A 24,426-nucleotide genomic window follows, 5' to 3' on the forward strand; every position below is an offset into this window, starting at 1 on the left:
TTGAGATGCATGAGCCTCTAGACAAGGCATGAATTTCATGAATCACATAACAGGTAGCCTAAAAATTAACCTCTAAATAAGATAATAAAAAAAATTAGCCCACATCAGAATTGAATCAGTGAGTTCGAAAACACCCCAACTCGGGTTTTTTTCGATTTTCACTTTTTTACGGTTTAGTAACACTTATGGATAGGAGCATCTGCACGCAAGAGGAAATTTCGAAATCACAATTGGAAGTGCTCAAAACAGCGACGGGAAAAGGGTAGAATCAAAGTATTTCATTGGAAATACCAATTTTTGGCCATTTCAAGGGAAACGGGTGACCATCCGATTTTGTGGTTTTCTTTTTTCGGTTCAGTATACCTTGTACCAACAAGTTATATAAATATTCAAGAGTTATTCAGGTCGAAAAATATAAATTTTTCAGGGCAAACTATGAAAAATCAATATCTGAAAGTCTGTGAGAACAAAAACACACCGACTCGGAAATTTTTAAACGCTTAATTCTCTGTCATCAAATATGGTGTATCGATTTCAACTTGGTGCTTTACAAAGTCTTTAAGTACTTGTCCTTTGGCTTCTAAAAGGTTTTTCTTAAACTAACTTCATCGCCCGCTGCGCAGTTTTAGGTGTTCCCTGAACAATTTTTTTTTCTGAGTTGGTGTGTTTTCAAACTCACTGATTCAATTCTTCCATCAAAAAGTATTCCAAAATTCGAGTAGACATTGGTTTTTGTAAGCGGAAAGTTAGAACTGAAGTATGAAAATACCTCATTTTTTCACCTGTGAATTTAATTTGGAAACTTTCAATGCCTTCATGGTATTCCAAGTAAAATTTCGATACAGCAATGTGTATTCTGGTGCTTAATTTCGTACCTGATCTAGTGGTTCATTATTCCTCTTTGCTAAGCTGCCTGTTCAGATCAACTCCTTTTTTATATATGCGTTCAAATACTACTTGCAGCTTCCCCCAAAATTGCTTGTGTGTTTTATTGTTGTACGGTGTAATACAAACAGTTTCTGTCAGACGCACAAGTCATTTCGGCAGAGATAGTTTGTTCGCTATTATGCACTAGATTGGTATAAGTTGACTGTTCTCATGATGTAGGGAGAAAGTTTTTTGAGCGCTATTTTTTCTCGGTGAGGTAAATCTTTTTCAGTATTGACTTCAGCAGCTTCCTGACTTGCTGGTATCAGCATTTTTATAGATGAACCAAGGAGCAAATCATCTTGTCAGGGAGATCTAAAAATGTGTACTTCTAATTTATTTTTTTACAGGAGCGCAAAACAACTTTATTACTTAAAATTGTCCTTCAATATTCTTCAAAAATAATTGGATATTCATAGAATTTTTCAATAAATTAATAGATTACTTTTTCAAACAAAAAATACAGTATTTTAAGAAGCTTACACTGTAGCAGAGATGAAAGTGTTTTCGAGTTTAGCCATCAATATCTGTTCGAGAGAAAATAAAGCTCAAGAAGCATTTCTTCCGATCAAAAGAATATTCGATTGAAACCCAATTTAATGAACCATAACTCAGCTAAGAAACCATCTCTGCCTGAAACATGATAACTGATCAATTAACGTGGATCTTGATGTGAACTTGAGTTTTTGGAGTTTTGACTTTCCGAAGTCTTCCATGTTTCATCGATGGAAAGAAATTGGTTTGCCATCACGTCAGGAAAACATGAGCACCACAGTAACACACAGAATGCAGCATTTTAATGTTTTTTGTCGATCGATATTATCTGTTCCGTTCTGGTGTAATAGCTTTAACTGTCTCAAGAATTCTCTCTCTGTCCTGCCTTCATCTTCAATTTTCTTCTTCGTTAATGAATGTTTTTATTTATTAATTTTCTGATTTTTTCTCTTTTCTCTAAATTCACTTTTGAGCACTTATCTTCTATTTTAAATGCAAGTTTAAGAGTAGTCATCGGAGACACACACACAGAGTATTTTTGCTAAAGAAGACCTCTTAATAAATCACAATTGATACTCGCAGACAGAAAACTTTTTAATTGTTTTTTTTTTGTCTTTTTATAAACAAAATCGACCTCTCCCGCTATCTTGAAATCGAAAAAGTACTATGCTTTTGGTCATGAAATTCCTCAGTCATTTTGTTTCTTATATAGAGCATTGAAAAAAATTCCTATTATTATTAATTTTGAATTTTAAGTTATCTTTCAAAGGTAAATAAATCTCAGTGTTATAAAACTTAGTAAGTATTGAGATATTAATATTGCTTAGGACCAGACCAGCGTTTTGAAGTTTGAAAGGTGTCCAGTAAAAAAATTGAGTTTTGGTAAAGAACCACTAACAGCGTCAATCTGCAATGATCAATGCTCAAAATTATTTGATTTAAATCCAACTTTCCATCTGTTACTGACACAGAAATGAACTAAATCATTGCGACAAAATTATAAGATACCATATGAAAGTCTGTAATGTCAGAAAATCAAATGCTGATTTTTCTTTGACAATAATTGCTTCCCTAGAAAAATGTCTCTGTTTCCTACGGATCCGTTTACCTTAGATTTTTTTTAACAGAAATCAAAGGTCATTTTAAAAACAACAATGATCAAGTGCTGAAGTGCCGTCGTTATTATAATGATATCTATACAGTGGACTAAACAACCTTACAAACTCTTCAATTCGCTTCAAAATATCCAGCGACATTTACAGTACCGAGCAGTTTTCTTTTTTTTTTTTTTTTTTTTTTTTTTGTGAATCGAACTCTATATTTTTGCATGACGTTTGTGACATGTTATTCGTTTTATTGATGTTACTTGTTTTTCTCTTTCTTCTGTCTTATTCTCCTCTACTTCTCCGTTTGTTGTGTTGGCTGTCTCCTACTCATTCAGGCTTACAGATCGGTGAGTGTTGGTTCTTCCTGATACTCCCCAAATTTTAAATTTTACGATCAGTTTTGAAAACTCAATAGTTCAAACAATAATTTGAAATGATCAACAATCCTGCGCAAAATTATTTAGAAACTCTGGAAAGGTCAAATACTACAAACCTTTGTTTAAAAAAAAGGGGTTAAAAGTAACTTCATCTTGTACATTCCTCAATAGGCTGCAATTTGGAAGCCAGCTGAAGTTATCATCTTAATAGTAAATTTTGACAGAGCATTAGGTTAAACTCTATTCATCATGTTCTTTTTCAACTTGTTCTACTTTTTGTCGCCCTCATCGTGAAGCTGCTACTATTTTTTTAGGCAAGTGTTTTGCGCAATCTGTTTAATCAATATCGAGGCGATCGTCTTTCACAGATGAGAAAAAACCTGTATTAATGTAAATTTGCCAGCAGTCAATGCGTGGTGAGATTTAGCAAGTAACATTTTTTCCAAAGTCCTGGATCTGAGATTTTAAAAACAGATATGTGGAATTCTCGAGGATGCAAAAAAACTTATGCGCAGAAAAATGTGTGCCAGAAATTGAAGATGGTGAAACTATAAACTACAAGACATGTTTAAATTGTATGGTGCTTAATAATTACTGCTCCTCCATAATTCAGATAGAGGATCTCTGCCATGTAAAGAAAAATCGTACATAGTTTCTTGTTGAGTTATATTGATTTTTTTTCTCATTCAAGGATAATTAAAGATTTATGCCATGCTGGAAGCTAAACTCCCTTTATGTATTGTTTTTCCCATAAGCGTGCTGCTGCTGCTCTTTCTGGCTGTTACAAATAAAATTTAAATTATTACCAACGCTGATCTCGTTTCTTTAAAAATACATTAAAGCATTCTTCAATAATGTTGAAAGGGTACTCCTATTCAAATTATAATAAATTATAAGTTTTATCAAAATGTCCAGGATTTTATCCTTTAGAACGTTACACAAAGGACGTTAATGACAACGTTACGACAACGCTAACGGTACACAAATCTGCCAAAATTTGTTAGGAGGTTTTTTTTTTTTTTTTTTTAAATTTGTATTTTTTTTAAACCTCCAATGTCAAATCATTCTTGGAGATCTTCTAATTGATATTTTAAAGAAGGCAATCATATCATCTAATTTAGCAGCTATTGCCCTACTAAGTCACCAAAAAAATTAAACTTTTTTTTCATAATTTTTTGGATCACATCTGAGCCAGAGTACCCCCTCAATATCAAATCTTGTCATTTAAAGTTTATCTTTCTCTTGTTATGCTCATTTGATGTCACATATCTCATGCGATTCTTTCAATTTTTTCTCTGTTGCGCTCTTTCTCTGTCTCCTTCTTGTTTCGCACGTATCTTCATGATTGGTGTTAATCAGGACAAAGTGAGTACTGCTGTTACAATGTTTCGCTTTAGCCTTCGCTTTCTCTTGACCCCTCAACGCTTTGTCATTTTACTGTTAATCGTAAACTGTGTTCTCATAGTGTCTTAGTGCTAATTTGTCCTACAAAAGATAATTTTGTCCCATCTCACCACAGTTTTTTTACCGTTTGAACTCACATCATTGTTTTACCTTTTTAACCCTGCAGAAATCAACATTTCATATAGTCCACAGGGTATCTATTGGTCCAAAAAACCCGGGGAAGGAGTTTTTTTTTACAGTGGGTTTGGAAATACCTAAAAATTCCATAGATTTTGTAAAAGTTTAAGAGCGGAATTTTTTGCAAAACCTTTTTGGGACATTTTTTTTTTGGATAAAAGGCAAGTGTGAATTATTGCTAAGAAGTTCTTGAGAATCACACCTCGTTTAAAAGGAAAAGACTCTTAATTTTTGTATTTTGCAAGGAAGCGTATTTAATTTTCTAAATGGATCTCAATTGACATTCTATCCTTCCTGCCAAGTTGAATTGACGGCCATTCTTTAAATCTTATCGCGCCTAAGCTGCCTTAAAATATTTCAGATTTTTCTTGAACAATACAGCTTTCATTGAAATTCATTTCAAAAAAATTCCCAACCAGTGCATGATAAAATGTTTTTAATTAGTTAGGGGGTACAGCACCTAATCAAATCTTTCTCCCTCTAATTTGAGCAGAAATGGTTCCTGTATCTTTGCTTCGGCTCCTTTATATTTCACTCAGAGAACACAAATATCTTTCATCGGACCCTCCTGGTCCAACGATTTTCTAAAAAGCTTTCTGTAGTTCAGCCCAATAATCAAGGTTTCTTATTTTGAATATCTACCGCCAATTTTTTTGTGCTCCCCTCTTTCTTATTTTATTAAATAATCTTAAACTTTTGGAGCAAAACCTTGCTAACACAACTTTCATGGAATTGAATTGAACTTTGCGTTTTTCAATTTACGCATCCTGATCCCCTGGTTTGATAATGAAATGAAAAAGTATTTGCACGGAGATGGCATCAATATTTGGAAGTTCGACTTGACTTTGTTAGGCTTAGCTTTTCAATCACTAAACGGTAACATTGCATGGTGTCCAAAATATGATCAATGCTAAAACTGAGGAAAAGACTACGAAGAAAATTCCCAAATTCTTGCTTTATTTGAAGTAGAAAGTAACAATTGGACTGTGTTTGACAAGAAGAAACCAAGCCACATCAGCTATTGCCAAATTCAGCTGAGCAATGTAATTTTTTACAAGGAAACGTTTGTGAGGATTTTGTTGAAATTTTTGAGGATTTTGCTGCGTACTATGCAGAACATTCCCTGAAATTTTCTTAAAAAGATCTGCACAACCAATTTCATGCAAAAAATTAAATGCGGGATTAAATTTGACAATAGCTGTTGTTGCTTGGTTCCTTTCTGCTTAACGAGGTCCAATTAATGTGAAATTGTTAACGCAAAGGTGCTGACGTATTCTTGAGTCAGTGACAAAACGTTTTTTCAGCATGTGTTATACAATTAACCATTGAAAGTAGTATTACAAACAGTCCAATTCAACCCTGATTGTACTTTTTTTATGACTCTCATTTCTTTTTTTTACTTTCAGGCCTTTGCGTGGTTTAGTGATCTACTTGTAGAACATGCTGAGATCTTCTGGTCCTTATTTGGGACTGATATGGATCAAGTTCTAGCTGAGCAAGCTCCTGATACCTGGGATTCTTTCCCTCTTTTCCAAATTCTAAACGACTATCTTCGAGCGGATGGTGAGCATCATAGATTTGAATGTTGAAATGTCTCTCTCTTCAATCTTGTATTCCTCAGCCAAGTTATAATACAGAATGTGGGTTATGTGATGCAATACTACCGTGTGAAGGAAAAATTCATCATAAACCATCATGCATTGCCAAATTTCTTTTGATGAAATACGAATTTATAGAGAAAGTTTTAAATCTTTTTCCTCCAATTTTTTGATAATTCTATTTGCCAGTTTAATCTCAAATATCAGAAAGTTTCGAGGCAAAATATGCATAATTTTCTTCTGAAATGAATTTTTTATCAGGAGAAATTTAGCAAGTTTTGAAAAATGTTCATACGGGATCTTTCCTTAGCATAGCAAAATAGTCCTCAGGGAAACCCATCGCTCAAGGTTTTTCCACCAGGGAACAAAGAGTCTGCCTACGGTTGAACAACCAACCAAATGACTACTGCAAATTTGTCACAGTGGATTCATGCAACTTGTGGGTGATTTGACGCATAGGGGCTTTGACGTAACTTTGCAAATATTTTGGAACAAGATTTAAAATTATGCTGGGAAAAAGAATGATTTTGATTGAGTGAGAAATTTCATCATGTGAGCATAAAAATTCTGTTCTAATGCCTGTTTGCATACTGAGAGTTGACTGTTTTTAATTCGTTTTGATCCCAATTCCCCTGGGGGGAAGGAAGAGTGCCGAGAGCTGGAAGCTGATCAAAGGCCTAAGAAGGGACATGAAACGGGACATTATATCTCCGATAACAATCTCACAGCTTGACGAACATTTTAGTAAATTATTGACGGAAGGGCGACCAGAGTTTCAAACGGGGAATGCTGAAAATATAGTCGAGGATCACTCAATGGAAATTCGAGTTGAGGAGGTGGTCAAAGCAATCAGGGAATTGATGAATGGAAGAGCTCCTGGGCCGGGAAACATTCCAGCCGAGTTAATTAAATGTGGGACTGGCAAGTTGGTTAACCATCTCAGGGATTTGCTGCAGAAGTGCATTGACGGTGATGACATCCCGAAAGAATGGAAAGAGGCCTGGATAACAGCGTCGCATAAAAAAGGAAGGAAGGATGACTGTGGGAACTACAGAGGGTTAGCGGTGACAGGAACGATAAGTAAAATTTATGGAAAATTGTTGAAAGCGAAGATCGAAGAGGAGTGGACCCCGTTCGAGGCGGAGGAGCAAGCAGGTTTTAGGGCTGGTCGGTCTACCGCTGATCATCTGTTCTGTGTTACCCAGTTAACCGAAAAGAAGAGAATTGTTGGCCAGGAGCTTCACTTAGTGTTTTTGGATATTGAAAAGGCTTATGATAGTATTCCTCTTGTGAAACTCTGGGAAGTCCTAGAAGAAACTGGTTTTAGTAAAGGACTTATTGGGGCAGTCAAGCAGTTTTATCGGGGGGCTTTTGCTAGAATCAAGTGCCAAGGAAGGCTTTCAGATGGTTTTTTTGTCACCAAGGGGCTTAAGCAGGGATGTTGTCTGTCACCGACGCTGTTTAAGATATATCTAGAGCACGTTCTGAAGGAGTGGAAAAGAAAGTGTGCCGGCATGGGCGTCCCTCTAAATGACCAAGAAACACTTTTCACGCTATGCTTTGCTGACGACCAGGTAGTCGTAAGTCAAGATCACGATGACGCGGAGTATATGACCCGGAAGTTGGTGGAGGAGTACTGCAAATGGGGCCTCGAGGTTAGTGTCCGTAAGACAAAAAAGATGTCAGTCGGAGGTGCTCAGCAAAGCATAGTCCTGGAGGATGGTCAACATATAGAAAGTTGCGAACAGTACAAGTACCTGGGGGTGAAGCTGACTTCGGATGGGAAGCTGGATCAGGCCATTCGGGACCGTAATCTTCTAGGAAGGAAAGCCATCGCCATGCTAAATGGGATCCTTTGGGACCAAAGGATTTCCAAAGACAACAAGAAGAGGATTTATAACTCGGTTGTCAAGCCTATTATCACCTATGGCAGTGAAGTGTGGCAGTTGAAGAAGCGGACCCAAGAAATGCTCAAGGCGACCGAGATGGATTTCTGGCGAAGATCGGCTGGAATCTCGAGGAGAGAACGTGTCAGGAATGAACGTGTCCGAGAGATAATGGGCGTTGAGGGGACGATTGTGCACGATATCATGACCAAGCAATTGGTATGGTATGGGCATGTGCAGAGAATGGCTGATACCAGGTTGCCGAAGAAGGTGTTGGAGTGGGTCCCCCCAGGTAGGCGACGGAGAGGACGTCCAGCCAAACGGTGGGTAGAGGGCATCCACGAAGAGATGGAGAGATGCCAACTTCCGGAGGATCTCTACCATGACAGATTCCTGTGGAGAATAGGCGTCGCAGAGCGCCCTAGCGCGCCGTAAAAGCGGCTCATACATACACATATACATCCCAATGCATCGTTCTAAATTCATGCTTCCTTTCACATATGTACTCGTATAAGTCCCCATCACTACCCTACTTCATAATTATGTCTTGCTTACAGATAATCTGAGGAATGGTCGATTCCATCAACACCTTCGAGAAACTTTTGCGCCTTTAGTTGTAAGATATGTTGATTTGATGGAGTCATCTATTGCTCAATCGATTCATAAAGGATTTGAAAAAGAACGATGGGAAATCAAAGGGTAAGTTATCGAAACTCATGAATTTTAATTTTATGGTTTACCGGTAATTAATGACCCTTTGAAGGATCTATTTGTTGAAAAATTCAAATTTGACTTATTGGCATAACTGTTTCCAGACATTTTTTACTAATATTTTTACGCTAAGTGTCCAAAAATGTCAAACTCTAATGGAATTATTTTGGTTTGACTTTTGCAGTCTAAAAAGCGCAGTTTTGAAAACTGGTTTTTTTAAAGTTTTTATTAGTCATAGTCAGGGCTCAAAATAGCGGGGCCATAATGCATCTTTAATCCTCAATCAGCAAAAAAATCAAATTGAAGTGGATCTTCAACCTTTTGCAGAAAAACATATCGATTGATCGATCAATTGATAATTTCTTGATTCTAGGACATTCATCAAAAATCTCGAAGCATCTCAAGCTGTGGGTATTTTTCAGGTATTTTTTCACAAGATTTAATGGAGACACACTTTGAAACAACTCCAAAATACATCCCAAGTGAATATCGCACATTTTTTTGCCCTCTGATCTGAGATGTTTTTTCAGGAGCACTTATGAAGTTATTTCAAAATGTTTTTCGGTCAAATTTTATGTAAAAATACTCCATAAACTCCAGCAGGATGCACAGAAAGTTTTGAAGAAATATCCTAAAATCCAAAGTTACTAATTGATTGATTGAATATAAAATCGTTCTGTTTAGTACTGAAAATCCATCTTAAAGTTAGTAAAATTATTTTTTGAGGTTCTGAAGAGTGTTTAAAGCAGAAAACTCTGTTTTTTCTTTTTACTAAAGATAGGGGTCAATGGACGAAACTTCTTTTTCTTGTGATTGAGCTTATTTTGTCAAAACAAGAGATTGTTATTTTCAAGGAGGAATGGACCGCTCAACCAGTCGCAAATTTTCTCCCGTCAAAAATTCAAAGTCAAGAATGAATTTTTTAAATGTGAAAATTGTTGACAAACTTTTGTCCAAGCATAGACTCGTGGAAGAACAAAACTTTGAACTCTTTTTTGTTTCAAACTCGGTGCGATATGTTGCGTTTCTGTAAAGCTTGGTGCAAACTGTTTCTGTACTACAAAAAGAGAAATTTTACATTCCTCCTCATCAAGCGTCAAATTTTCAGTGATCCTAGAGTCATTATGCAATAGCTTTCTTTGAAATTTAGACCTAATTTTTCTTGTTTTCCAGGAATGGTTGCGCAATATCAGAAGACTTATTTTGGAAATTGGATGCCTTGCAATCTTTCATTCGGGATCTTCATTGGCCTGATGCCGATTTCCGTGTTCATCTTGAGCAAAGACTCAAATCCATGGCTTGTGATATGATCGAGTCTTGTATTCAAAGGTAAACTAATTATATGTCAACGTATTTATCATAATCTTCAAATGTCTTTAATGTTAACAAAGAGGAAAAAATCTTCTTTGTTCAGCAAAAATTTTCTACTCAAGCAAGCTTTTGAAATCTAGCGTTTGAATCTGTATCAGTTTCTTGACTGATTTTGTAATTTATCCGGTAGGACATTAGTGCAGCATTTTATAAAATCTATTAAGGCAATTTGAAAAACCTGGAAAGTCAATGAATTCATGGAGAAAGCTAGAAAATTTCATGAGTAGCGTACAACCTCAGCAACTTTGTTCGATTATCTCTAGTAAATACAAATTTTGTCCATAATTAAAGTCGGTGTATTTAATTAATAAAAATATAAATTGAAGTTTTGTTCAAAGGCTAGAGAAAGTCAGAAAATTCGGTTATTTTGGAGACAGGGAAAAGCAAAAAAATTTGGTGAATAGGAAAGTGAAAAAATTATGAAAACCCTGAATTCATGACACTTGGAAAAGACCTTAAGCGTACTTGATTATTTTTTTTAAATTTCAAGCCACCAAGTATCCTCAGATTTTCATGAGTTGTCTAATTTGATTGAGAGTTCTTGAGTTTTATATAACCAAGTGATTTTTTGCCCAAAGGTTAACAAAGATTGGCTTATTTCATTCTTTTGCAAGGAAAACCCCCAAATAGCGAATATTGCTGCCTGTATGTCATTGATCCCAGCTTTTTATTTTAGGAGTTGAGAATTAAAGTACATAAATGCAGAAGGAGTTCCAATTTCTAAGACACTTCTTAAGGTTGTTGAAGAAAAATTTAAATTCGTGAACGTCCCTCTGAAACTTTCAGAACTCTTTAAATAGTTCTCGATAGTCCTTAATTTTTTTTGCTTTTCCTCCAGCAGTCTTTGACTTTTGAGGGACTTCTGTTTCAAAACACTTCCTAGGATCCAATAGATTTCAAGAGTCCACAATAATACTGTTTATGTAAATGGATAAAATTGGTTCTTCTTTATCAAAATACCCTTAAAATGTGCACTATCTAATCCTACGCTTAAAATTTACAGAACTGAAACAGCGTATCACCAGTGGTTAAAGAAAGGGGTGACGTTTATCTCAACTGATTACATCATCCCATCGGAGATGTGCGCCATGATCAATGTCATACTCGATGCGAAAAATCAATCTTTCAAACTTTGCTCAGTCGATGGTGTGGATATCGTGAGTATCTTTCAAGTCATTTGATATATCTCTTGAACTCATAAACTTAGGGAGAGTTTGCCTTTTGCTTATTTATCTAGATTTTGCTAACAGTCACCAGGCAACTTCTAAAATATGTACTTATTGTTGAGGAAGGAATAGAAACACCCATTCGAATTTTGGTGGTGTGAAGGCACCGCTCAAGAAAGTATTTTTTTTATATCATATAGCATGAAATGCATAGAGTAAACATTTGAAAAGGTGAGGGAAAACCATACAAAATTTAATTCAATGAAAATGATGGTCTATCGTCTGGAAAAGTAAAATATCATGGAAAATCTGCAGAATTCCAAGTGGATGGAATGAGCAATTAGGTAGAAATATGAACTAGAAAAAAACTGCATGTTTTCTCCTCAAAATCTTACGTAGAAAAAAATTCAAACAGTCGGAAGTTTGGAAAACGAATCCTTCACTGAATTCAAACAAGTGCTTTTGACTTGAATAAAATTGAGGTCAGATTATCATACAAATGGCGTCATTTTTGTTTTTGCCCTTGAACCAATGTTGATTATTAATGCTCATGTCTCGTAAAGGGGTTGATTTCAAGACTCCTCATACTGTGAATCGTTTTCGTCATGAAATGTTAAAGAGAATATATATTGTATGGTCCTCTATTTTGCCCCAGTTTAACAGAAACACCCCAAGTTGCATTTTCGAAAAAAAACGAGTCTGGAGTAATTTTGAATGCAACCAATTGACACTGTTGCAAGTTAAAAATTCAGAATCAAGAAAAAATATTTTTGAATGCGAAAACAGTTGCTAAAGTTTGCTTTACCGTTGAGTCTTATGGAAGAATAAAACTTCAAATGTCTTTTTTTCTTTTTCCTTTTCCTTTCTTTTTTCAGTAAGTGAAACCACTCACAACATGATATTTGGGGTACTACAGAGCATTTACCGTTAAAAATTTCTATATACTGATTTTTCAACATTCATCTCCCCATTGAAGATTTTGCCTTTGTAGAATTAGGTCACTTCTTTGGTGGACATGTTTCCTTCTTTCTTATAGTTTTCTTAGTTTCAAATCAACACATTTATTGTATTTCTCAGTGAATGAATGTCAATGGTAGGAGGCAAGAAGTAAATTCTAATTTTTGAAAAACTGGACTTGAAGAAAGTTCTGAAGATATAATTTAGAATGCTCGCTCAGTAATCCAACAGTTTCAATACTTTCTGTCTGTCAGCTTCAATCATTCCTTCATGATTTTTTTCTCTATTTCAGTATAAGTTTCACTCTAAAATTGACGATCAGATCGAAAAAGCGACTGCAAACATGACTCAAGGATTAATCAGCAAGTTAGTTTCGGTATTGGAAGCCACATTATCGAAGTTGTCCCGATATGATGAAGGAAGCCTTATTGGATCCATTTTAAGTTTTACGGTGAGTTTTCCTGAGTTTAGTACAGTATAAGAAGCATTCTCTGGAACTAAAATATGATTTTTAGTATCTATGGCACCTAAAGGCTTCAAAAAATGGATTTCATTTGCTCAAAGGAGCATATCGATGGCTTAAGTTGAGAAATGTGTATCTTAGATTGGTCGCTGTAAGTCTCCAATCTAGTCTTATTCCTTTTAAAGGAAAACTAAGTACTAACCAGCACCTTCTGTTGATATTAACCATGAATTTTTCTTGCTGTTATAACAAAATCACCCTAAATTGCAAGGAAACATCAGTTTTCTTCGAAGGAAATACCGAAAGTTTTTAAATGTTGCAATTGAGGTACACATTTTTTGCATCCAGCCAGCAATGTACATTTTTTAGAAGGATGAGAGAACCTAGTGTGCAGAAAACTCCTAATCTTGTAATTCCAGAAAGCAGTATTTTTGCTTTTTTTCGAACAGTCGAACTTCTAACCCCTCAAAATTTTCTATGGACTTGCTTCGATCTCCTTTACAAATTTTTCCCAATATATCATACTTTTCTCAAATTTTATACGTAAATCTCTTCAATTTATTTAAGAAAATCGTAACTTTTTGATAAATTCATCCAATCTTTGCAATCTGCTGGTATCAAGTTCAGGCATTTTCTGGTCTTCAGAATACTAAGATAAATAGAGAAAAATTCCTATTTAAGTATTTCAATGGCCAAAGTGTGAAACCACGAATATCTGTTTGTGACAATGCAGACTTCTTACTGTACCTTATTTTTTCTTTGGAAGATTAGCGAACGTAATTTCTCATAAACCTCCTTGATTTTTCTTCTTTGTTAGTATGTAGAATATACTGTAAACATTTCAAGCTACCTATAAAGTTGGCCTGTTTCTCTTTGAAAAACTTAATAGGAGTAAAAATTTTGAAACGTGGCTATGGTGACACGTTGCTTTGCACTTTTCCATCAACTTATCCTTCTAATATCATATCTTTCTGTTATGTGTCTCACCTCAACATAGTTTTCACATTGATTTTTTTTTCTCTTGCAATTACAGAATGTTTCAGGTTCTGGGAAGGAAATGGGCCAAGCATATGTAAATTTTACCCGGAACTGTATGGATCAAATCAGAAGTAAAGTTAACGATGAACTTTGGATTCTCAACTTCTTTGAGGTAAATATAAAATGTTCAGCTTTCATATAAAATTATTGTGCAGAAGCTCGATGATTGCCGCTCCACAAGCCGCATGTTGTTTTAGGTCAGGAGATCAACTTTCTGACATGAAATCCCTGATCAGTTAATTTTAAAAAATTGATGAGTTGTGTTTGAATGTACCTGCTATACTTACATCAGTTTCAAACAAATTAATCTGTATTCAAATCCTGGTTTCAGTTATACGATTTTCCTGGGGATTGACTGAATTTCTTTTTGTAATGCCATTTTTCAGAATTATTTTAAAAATTATGGCAGACATAGTTCACTAAAAATTTTCAAATTTTGCATTCAAATTAGTGCAATAGATGAACAGTACATTGTGCTCTGAATAACAATTTGAAATTTTAATTAAAATGTTGCTGTCAAGTGCGTATCAATAGTAAAACTGCAAGTTTTATCGCAAAAGTATCTCAGTTTGCGACGCTGTAGTTTAAATTCATTTTCGTAATTTCTTGAAAATTTTCCTGATTTTTCTTCTCTGCGGGCCGATTATTGAAAGTTTAAAGCAGCCCAATAAGACATCGAATTGCGATATATTGCATGGGTAAGATAGGGCTATGTCTTGTCGTGTCGGGCCGACATAGTTTCAATAATCGGGCCACTGTTAGCAGAACACTGTGTATATTTCAAACTGTGAAGGCAGCTGGTTTCTATCGAAAAAATAAAGTAAAATCGCCAATGTCATGATTAAGAGACTTGGCCTAGTGAAAGATTCTAGCCAAACACTCTTTTTTTACTTTGACACACTGCTACTACTCTCTTTCTCTAAGTTTCAAATACAAATTTGTTTTTTCTGAAAGCTTTTATGTTCTATTTTAAAAATTATTGTGTGTTCATTTATCGTATTGACCTCTGAAAAATCAACTATGGATCTAATTTATGAATGTGCTCGTTGTTTTTTGCGTAGACCTGGTATACTGCCCAAGTCCAGCTCCTGTGTAATTTTCTTTCGGAGCGTTTGGACCACTCGCTTCATCCTTATCAGTGCACCTGCCTTGTTCAAATAAATAAGGTATGTAGATTTTAAGGATTTATTTTTTCAGACAAATTTTACAATTCCTGCTGCGGATTTTTTTTTTGACGCAGAAATCATGCCTCTATGTGATAGCAAGAGTGACGTACTTAGGAAATGAAACTGATAGAACTTTCTCAGTTGAATCCCACACAAAGACTCGTGTTTTGAGCGTTCACCACGTTAGTAGTGTACGCTCTTTCCCGTCGTTTTCCATCGGCTGTGTTAATATTACATAATTGGTAAGGCCCGCGCTGCCCCATGGGTATCGTCGCACCACATCATGATAATTTTTTTTTGTGATTGTATTTTGTCTCTCACAACAATCACCAATGAAATAATTTAAAATAATTGACTATTTGAGTCTCAATATATATTTCTTTGATTACTTAATTAAATTGTTTCATCAATTGGTGAGACTATAAACTATGGTGTGGTGTGCTGTACTTTTGGAAAGCGTTCCTTTCATTCGATTCGGAAAACAACTTTTTGTAAACTATACTATCGTGCAGATTTCCAACAAAAAGACTCGTTTCTAAGCAGGCCATGGAAGATAGAACAATCAATTCTAACCAATTAATGAAGAGGTTCATATTTACTAGACCACCAAAATGATTATATGAACACGCAAATTTTTTAAGCAGACTGTGAAGTTAAGAGTGCATTTCAGACTTTGCCACTGCGCTCATCGTGACTTTTGAGACATTTTTTATAGGAAGCAACTCTTGTTCTTGCTTTCGCGAAAGTTTGCAGCAGGCTCATTGCATTTATTGTAATTTTTATGAAGAAAGTGCAAAGATTAAAAAGAAATACTAACATTCACGAGTGGGTCCGGTGAACGCTCTCCAACGTCCACACGTTGGAATCAACGTCTTGTTTTTCATTCTACCATGCTGAATAGGGAAAATACGCCCTCCAACTTTCAAAGAAAATTATGTTTGGTGCAACATTATTTAAGTGTTAACTGTGTCTCAAGATGATGGTTTTCAGTCTTGCTGTTTTGCTCAATTGCTGACTCTTTTAGACACTTCTTTTTATGAAGAATGGAAGTTTGTCAAGTAGTCTGTAATAAACGTTGGAGTAACTTGTAGGTTAATGGAGGATCCCTCTGCTCATTAATGTTCAGCCTGTGTAGTCTTAAAATCAAGCCTAACCTAAACAAAGCATGGGTTCCGCGGATCAATAGTTTTGAGAGATTTTTAATGTTTTAATGGAAACCTCGGAGGAAAGTCAGTGGTCTCTGATCACCTTTCCTCTAAAAATATCTTTTCAGCGACTTGATAAGTAAACTGAAGTCCAATTCGCTCTAATGCTTGTTTAATTTCCAGAAATTGTATCCTGATTTTGAACTGCAAGGGGTGATGGAAGACAAGTTGAATTCTAAAACGTATCAAACTATTGCTGCTCGGCTGCAGACGGAAGAAGCCACTTGTGCACTAACAATGAATACTCAGGGTGGAGATGAGTAAGCACTTTCTCTTTTAATCTGCCATACATTTAGATGCTGTATCCATTTAGGGATTTCAAAAAAAGTAAACTGTGTAATTGGTGGATTGCATTTTAGGATTGAAGTTTCGAGGCTAGATTAAGCGAACTGGATACGCAAACGTCTTCACAAAGAATTATGAAGCTGCAGAAAAAGACATGACCTGGCCTCAAAAAGAGAGAGGGTTTTTCTAAAAGTTCAGCACAGTAAGACATTGTCCTCTAAGTATCACAAACGCCATTGATGACAAATTGGAATGTAGAGAGACTTTTTGGGGTTTCAGACATTTCTTGTTTAAAAATAACAATTGAGGGGCTTGGAGGACAAGGCACATAAGTGCAGTTTTTGCTATTTCGAGAAATGCGTGTTTGATGTTTCAAAATTACGTGGATCCTTATGGTGGAAAGCAAGTTCAAACTGACTTTATAATGCTTAAAAATTAGAATTTAGGAACATATTTTTCGTAGAATATGCATCAAGACTACTTCTACTCGGAATCATTAATATCTCAATTTTTTCAAAAACTGCACCTATGCGCCTTGTCCTCCAAGCCCCTCAATTGGACCACATTTTGCAATTTGACTACATATTGCAATTTGGAACTATAAATTCTGGCTCTGTCTAAAAACAACGTATGTACCATTAGTTTCCCTATGCTCATAGGTGTTTTTTCTGATGAGCGAGTAATTGTAGTTCCAAATTGCAAAATGCAGTCCAATTAGGAATCACAATTCCTGGCTCGGTTTAAAAACAACATATGTATCATTAAGATTCCCTATAGACGTATGTTTTTTTTACCCATGAGCCAAAAATTGTAGTTCCTAATTGCAAAATGTAGTCCAATTTAACTGTCAAAAATTGTCACTTTTCACCTTTTGAAATGCACCTATCGTCTATTGTTTTATTTAAATTTGTCGAAGAAATAAAAAAACAGTTTTTTACAATCTCAGTGAGGTATCACAAGCGCCAAAATGGACACTTAAGTTGACTTTTCTCCTCAAATTTAATCTAAACCAGATGAAAAGAATAATTCTGAACATGTATCAAAAATTTCAAGTCTCTGTTGTGTTCATGACATCAGTGCTCAACTTTTTCCGTTTTACATTCATCTTATGGAGATTTGCGCTTGTGATACATCGGCCGAATTGTGACGACTTGTCATGTTGTATCAATCTAAGATTGCATCACACAAAAAGAATCTATCCACAGAAGAAATTCCTGATTTTCTTCGTCTTTGAATGAAGTCTCAGGTGAGTAAAGTGTCGTAGCGAAATCAGAAAGCTGATCGAGAGCTTTAAATGTGCTTAATAAAGTCTCGCTTAACATGAATGAAATCCTGTCGCACAGAAGAATCAATTCCTTTTTTCTTCTCAACTTTCCAGTGATTTCGGAGATGATGAGGATGAAGATAAGAAGCCAAAAGTGACAATAAGAGAGACGCTCGGCGGTGAAGACAAGGACATCGTCGGAAAGGTATCCAACATCACAAGTAACGTTGTCGGCAAAGTGGGAAACGTCTTCGGCAAAGGAATCGGCGGACTTGCAAGTAAAATGGGAGGTCCAAGTTGGTTTTAAGCCCGTTATTTTCCCCAGGTTTGTTTTCCGTTTCGTTCAGTGATGAACCGCGGTTTTTGTTTTTCGCTTTTTCTTCTTCGTGAGGTATCACTTTCCATAGGTTTTTGCATTCTCCAATCGAATGGGAAAATCCTTGAAGCGAAATCCAATTGAAGGATGGTGGAGCAGATTTGATACGAGCAGACTTCGTAATAATCTCGATAAGTCGTCGAAATTAAACCAACTTTCTATTTGCTCTCGTGGAACAAGGTTTAGGGTGGAAAAATTTTATTTTCGATCAGAATCAAATCTTGTGGAAAAAATTCAAGAGAAAGCTAACTTGTTCATCGCTGAACATCCGTTTTTCGAAATTTTCTTATCCAGCCAGAAGAGATGCCAGCAAAAAGCCAAATTCAAATCCTTCAAACCATGATTTCCACCAATCGTCGCAAAGCTTGTGCTTTTTATCAGTCTTGCACATAAACTGGTACTTCAGGATTCGCTCTTTTGAGGACCTGTAGCCGGTGCCTCGATTGCACTTCAGCGAAATCAAAATGTTGGTCTCTGTGACAATTTTCGGCTCGGTGGGATCAGCGGTGAACGGTGAAAAAACATCGACAGTAGTAGATCGCTTTTTCATCGCCTTCAAGGCAAGAATTCTAAAGAAAGTGGTATCTTCTCTGAATTTTCATTTTTCATTTAGCTCTGAATGATCCACCTTAATTAATAAGCTCCTCTCCTATCCTCCAAAACTTTCAAATTCGTTCAATAATCGTGAAGACTCTCAAGAAGCCACTAAACGTTGCTGATTGCGTATTAATTTGCTAAGGCATACGAATAAATTTGTAAAAAAATAAATAATGTAGCTAGTCATCGATATTTTTTTATTTATAGAGTTTTCTTAATTTTATAATGTCATAATTATTTAGAGACGCAAAATGAAGAAGAGTAATGTTTATATCGTTTGTGGTAAATTGCTATTTTTAAGTTTTTCCTCCTGTTTTTCTTTGATGAGTTTTGGTTACGTCCTTGCGGAAGTTTCTAGTGTCAACTTGCGATTCTGGTCTGAATTTTTTGGTGATATCTTGAGTGAAATTGTCCGCCTTGAATAATGAAAATCAGGGTGTCTAAAAGCCTGGAAAGTACGTTAATAGTACTGATTTTTTAATGACGGTCCGGAAGTACTGAAAAAGTGCGGAATTTTGCAAGGAGGTCCGGGATTTTTCAATTTTTTGTCATTTTTGGTCGCAATTTGAGCGGGAAATTTAAATTTTTTAAATTTGCTGAATTTCGTCAATTGGAGGTACTGAAAATGTACTGAATTTTACTGTTGAGGAGGTACTGAATTTCTTGGGAATTAACTGAAAAAGTACCATAAAAGTACTGATTTTTGGCCAGCCTGTTTTAGTAGACACCCTGAAAATGCTAGTCTTTTAATTATCATAGCATATATAAGATAGTATTGCTCGCTAACCTCTATCTAACCTCTAAACTTTGAGGAAAGATGCCTTCCAAAAATTCAGACCTATTTCTTCTATCTTCTTAGTTTCGTTTTCTCAATTATTGCAATTGTTTCATTCTTGGAAACTCTCTCAATCAACCCACCGTTTGTAGCTTAAACTTTCTCTTTGGGGTTGTGTAGAGCTTAGAGTGCTTTACATCTCCTTTGTATTAATTTAGTTGTCACTCTTAGTTTATCTACTTTCATAGCCCAACCTCTTCTCATGTGTATTGCTCATATAAACTTATTCAAAGGCTTAGCGATGTTTCTGTGCAAAAAAGAAAAATATTAATTGAAATAAACATTACATTTTCCTGACAATTTGTAAAGTATGAGGATTGTATATGCAGTAAATTTCTTAGTTTCTTTAATGTGCAATCATTAAACCAGTACGTTGATTGTTAGAGAACGCTACTGCCCTCCGCAGTGAAGAATCTCAAACGCTACTCTTATCAAAATCAAGTTTGTGTGGTCTTAAATCAACCAGATAAATGTCAACGTTGTTTAATTTTTTTTTTTTTAATTTTCTGAAACAAGAATCAGAGTTATCAAAGAAAAATTTGGTAAAATAGCAAGCAGTAAAAGTAAGTGCTGCATTATCGCAAGTTTACACCTTATATCTTGCTCAGAAGTTGAGCCCGAACTTGAAGTTGTGTAAATTTTTCCCCTGTTCAGTTTTGAAGAAGAAATGTCAAGTAGTGATTTTAATCATTATTTGTCTGTTTTGCCATCATCAACATCTGTTCACTGAAATGTTGATTATAATATTATCTTGGGCAATAATACTTTTTAAAAGTGATCTCAGGATTTAATCTGATGACAAATAATTGCTATGAATAAGAAAACAAACTTGATAAATGGTGAGAAGTTAAAAGTAATAGCCCACTAACAACACATTCTCTATTTTTTAACTTCAGTAGTTACTGAGGAGCAGAAAAATGAGCAAATTTACGCAAAATATGATCCTTATATTAACAGTATTATTCAATTTGTAGGAGTTCTGCCCCATATCTTTCACATGCTAAAAATTGTTAATCAATTGTTTCTCTTTTTCTCTTTCATAAAACGCATGACTCCCAAAACACATTACCAATAGTTTAAGAATATTGTTAAATTTGATCCATTCCAACCAACGTAAAATGTAACAGTTATTTTTGAGAATTTTCCAAAACTTGTTGTCTGAAGATTTTGAACTTCTATTTTTATGAACTCGTTTCAATGTGCACAACATTCATTGGACATTCGTTGAATTGTTCCTGCATGAGGCAATGATTTGCAGCGTAGAGAACATTATTGCTCAAAGGCCAGAAGAGCAAAGTACAAATGTTTTAACTTATCCATATCAAAATTGAAACTCGTTCCAGATATTACAGATTTGTAATTTAGTTTTTGATCAAAAAAGAGGAAATTTTAAGACGATGGATGAACGTTAAAGTTATAAACCTCAGATGTAGATTATATTTTTTCTAGACATGTACTCTTATTTTATTACCAATCCGTCTGTGTGTTAATGATAGATTCTCTCATGGAAAGTTGCGTCAGGTCTCTGGGTAATCATTCCGTGAAAATCATATTGTATAGTCATTTGCTCATCAAGTGTATCCGTTTTCGATGATAGTCTCTAAATTATCTGGATACTGCTGGAAGGTGAAACTTATGATGAAAGTCAAGTGAAATTGGGAGAAAGTAGGACCGTTTTTCGACAATTAAGATATTTTTGTCATTGTGTAAATCAATGAAATGTGTTAATAAACTTAATTTGTTTTACAACGTGGTATTACACATAGTCCATTCAACCAGTTAAGGGTCTTTTCTTTATGCAACTCTATCTTTGAAGTTTGGTATCTAGATGATGTTAGATAACTGGAAGACGGCCCATTTTGGAATAGCGGTATCTTATCGATTTTTACTAGACTGTCAAAATAGTTCCATTATGAAGTAATAGCGACTGAAGGACCCCTACAGATTAACAACGGGAATTCTTGACGCTGGCAAAACTGAATTGTTGCCATGCATACCACTTTTGCAAGTCAAGCGACCTTAAGGTGAATCTTCAGCATTTTGTAGTAAGAAATTTTCCCACTGTGTTTTGATTCTCGTCCTCTGCGATTCTTGCAGAAAGATACTTCTCCACTGTATCTTGATTTCGGTCTTCAGCGATTTGTAGTAAGAAATTTCCCCACTGTGTTCTGATTTTCGCGAACATACTGTTCAGAGTCTGTTCCGTTTCCTTTCTCTCCCGGAACTCGCATTTTTTAGTATTGAAACAACAACTTGTAGCCAACAATGACTACATTCCTCGCAGAATGTTTTTAATTTTACCTCAAACTCCAACAATCAAACAAGTTCCTTGATTTTTAATGTCTAACTTTTTTGAATCCTTTCATCTGTACCTCGAACTCAAACAATCATACTCCTAGACTGTCCTTGTATTTTTTATCATAAGCCTTGAAACCTCAACTGCTATTTTATTCAGAACCTTAACTAATACCAAATTTGGAATAAAAATTTTCTTTTAGCTGTCTTAAAGCTAATTAATTTCAGTTTGGATTTTTGGAAAAGTTTTGGATCAAATTCAATGTTATTTTTGGTCAGAGGAACCACTATACGTATCTTACTCTATGCTTCTAAGTTACTATAGTTTCTCAACGAATTTCGCAGTTCTGAAGAAAATCGCTTATTTAACGGAAGGGAAACTGAAAATAAAATAGAGGGCCTGAATCATCCTGCCTTATAAGCAAATGAATGCCTGCTTTCTACGCTCGAGCTGTATTGTCTAGTCCAGTCTATCAATTTTTAATCTATGCCTGTTGAAATCTCTTATCGATCTGTTGTACTTTGTTCATTCATCTATTTTTTCCTGTAAATATGCAATATTAAATCTAGGATTAAACAGCATAAAATTTACAAGCATAACCTTTCAAAAAAACGTGGTTCTCTATTTAAGCTTGTTTTTTCCATTACTTCATGAGTTTAGCATTAAGATGCCTTAAGTTAAGTTACGTACAAATGAAATATTGAATTTAAAAGGTGGATCCTCAATATTGAACGCTCAGATTTCTCACAAGATTGCCATGCCAACAAACTATTATCGACTGGCTCGCTCGATTGTCCATTAGAAGGTTTGTTTTTCAATTTTTCAATCCTTTCCAATGGAAGATAAGTAAAGATTGAATTCCGAACAAACATCGTTTCATTTGGAATCACGTTTGATGGTCTAAAAACAAATATATGCATGAAATTTGAAAATAAAATAGTCAGAAATTCATGTAGAAATATTTATTTTTTCTTCGATGTATAATAACTCTGAAGTATAGCAATAAGATTCACAATATTTCTGACCTCAACAAGTAAATATCTCACTTTGGTAGGTAATAATTTTACAATTGATGTTACATTGTGACAAACCTACAATTTACACAACTTCCTCAGTGATTGTTTATGTTTGAATAATTTTCACCGATGTATTTTTGAATCTTCTCGTAAAATTTGATTTCAAATATTGTTTCCTGGTCGAAAGAACATAACTACATTTCAACGTTGCAAAATTTAGACTGTATATGTTCATTGGAAAACTGTCGGGCATTCCTAACTGAGAATTTCATCGATTTTTCCTCTGATTACATGCAAAAATCAGCAAATTTTTTTACAGGGATTGCATAGTAATTCTTGCAAAAAATTAAATTGTTTTAACTGATTTTACAACCTTGAAATAAAGTTTTGTCTCTTCGGCCATCATCATTCGGAAAAATCTCAAGTTTGGGGGAGGACTTACAAATTTTTGGACTAACCATTGATCATAAATTTGCAATCCCACCTCAAACTTTACTCTGTGTAAGATGCATTGCATTATGTATTTTTCTCTCATTACTAGAGTTCTTATTTTTATTTAAAGAAAACACAATTGAACGTGTTTTGTTCCTTCTACACCTTCTCGTAAAAGCGAATGAATCAAAATGTAGTATGACGGAAGATTTAAGATGAAATTATTCATCCAAAGGACCAGCTCCACGATGGCAAATTAGATCCTTGTAAATGGGGAGTTGGGGACCCACCTTACTTTAAAGACATGAACCGATGCATACACTTGTGATAAAATATAGAGATGTATCATATATTTAGATATGTGATATACAAAGTATCTGTAGATATCATTGTATCATATGTATTTGAAATTTAATGTGGATGTGGTTAGCCTGCTCTGCGAGCTTTTAATTTTACTTACACAATCTGATGATGTTTTACTGAAATTTTTGTAGGTCCACTGAGGAACGGATCGAAAATAAGGAGAATAATTCAAGTACTGATTGACTAATTCACTAGCGGTGTGAAACTGAACGAAGAAGAGCTAGATTTACCCCTCAATTTTCATTTGAGCTTTCTTGAATAAAATACATCATAAAAACTGTTACGGGTTCCTCATTTGAATAACGCTCTTTTACTTTGATCATCTCAGGAATTGATTTTGAAGTCCTCTCTCAGTCCTTCATGTTTTAACTACTTTGGTTTGAGCCCTTTCTTTCATTTTATTTCGAGCTGTAATCGAGCCGAAACTTTTGTCAGCTGAAACTATAAAGTGGAGATGAGAATTCATCCATTGGGTATTTATTTACTCATGCAGCAGTTCCTCATCCAACTTTATCATACTGTTTATTTTGTTCTTGGGTTACTATTTTTAGCTGGACTGTTCTCAAAATATTAGAATCTCCAGAGTTTATTCTCCTTAGAATCCTTAGAATGGTCATCTTGATGTGGTTATCCGTTTCTTAGTGTGGCCCACCCTCACATACAAGAACTTTCACGGTCATATGATCCAACATTTGCATACTTAATGTGTACCTATGTATAGTTTATAGTCTAAGTTCTGTTGTTTGTAAAATAAATTAAATATTGAAATTTAATATTGTTACGAGTGCATTAGAGATGTACATAATGATCTCATCACTCCAATATTTGGTGATATTTTTGTTGTACATAATCAGCTATGTTATTAAATCTTGTTGTTTTAAAGTTAAAAATGTGCAAGTACTTTTTTCACCGAAA

At 35.0% G+C, this 24,426-nt stretch overlaps 2 protein-coding genes across 13 annotated transcripts in view; one reads left to right on the forward strand and one right to left on the reverse strand.

Moving 5' to 3' along the window:
- Cadps (calcium-dependent secretion activator 1) overlaps positions 1–24,401 on the forward strand; it is a 259,032-nt gene extending 234,631 nt beyond the window's left edge. For all 10 annotated transcript variants that reach the window (XM_019041273.2, XM_019041278.2, XM_072304444.1 and 7 more), the window contains 9 exons: positions 5,893–6,049; positions 8,528–8,669; positions 9,855–10,010; positions 11,056–11,209; positions 12,468–12,626; positions 13,672–13,788; positions 14,738–14,842; positions 16,171–16,307; positions 17,711–24,401. In XM_019041273.2, coding sequence (XP_018896818.1) covers positions 5,893–6,049; positions 8,528–8,669; positions 9,855–10,010; positions 11,056–11,209; positions 12,468–12,626; positions 13,672–13,788; positions 14,738–14,842; positions 16,171–16,307; positions 17,711–17,903 — 1,320 coding nt within the window. In that variant the 3' untranslated portion in view covers positions 17,904–24,401. The remainder of the gene's footprint in view (positions 1–5,892; positions 6,050–8,527; positions 8,670–9,854; positions 10,011–11,055; positions 11,210–12,467; positions 12,627–13,671; positions 13,789–14,737; positions 14,843–16,170; positions 16,308–17,710) is intronic.
- The window catches only part of LOC109030358 (uncharacterized), a 36,619-nt gene that overhangs the window by 1,417 nt on the left and 10,776 nt on the right, over positions 1–24,426 (reverse strand). For 2 of the 3 annotated variants that reach the window (XM_072304452.1, XM_072304450.1), the window contains one exon: positions 22,466–22,600. The exons of the other annotated variant lie outside the window; for it this stretch is intronic. In XM_072304452.1, coding sequence (XP_072160553.1) covers positions 22,577–22,600 — 24 coding nt within the window. In that variant the 3' untranslated portion in view covers positions 22,466–22,576. Of the gene's footprint in view, positions 1–22,465; positions 22,601–24,426 lie in introns of those variants that run through there. 3 annotated transcript variants of the gene reach the window in all.

Source organism: Bemisia tabaci, chromosome 9, assembly GCF_918797505.1.
Source record: "Bemisia tabaci chromosome 9, PGI_BMITA_v3".
In the NCBI taxonomy this organism is placed as follows: Eukaryota; Metazoa; Arthropoda; class Insecta; order Hemiptera; family Aleyrodidae; genus Bemisia; species Bemisia tabaci.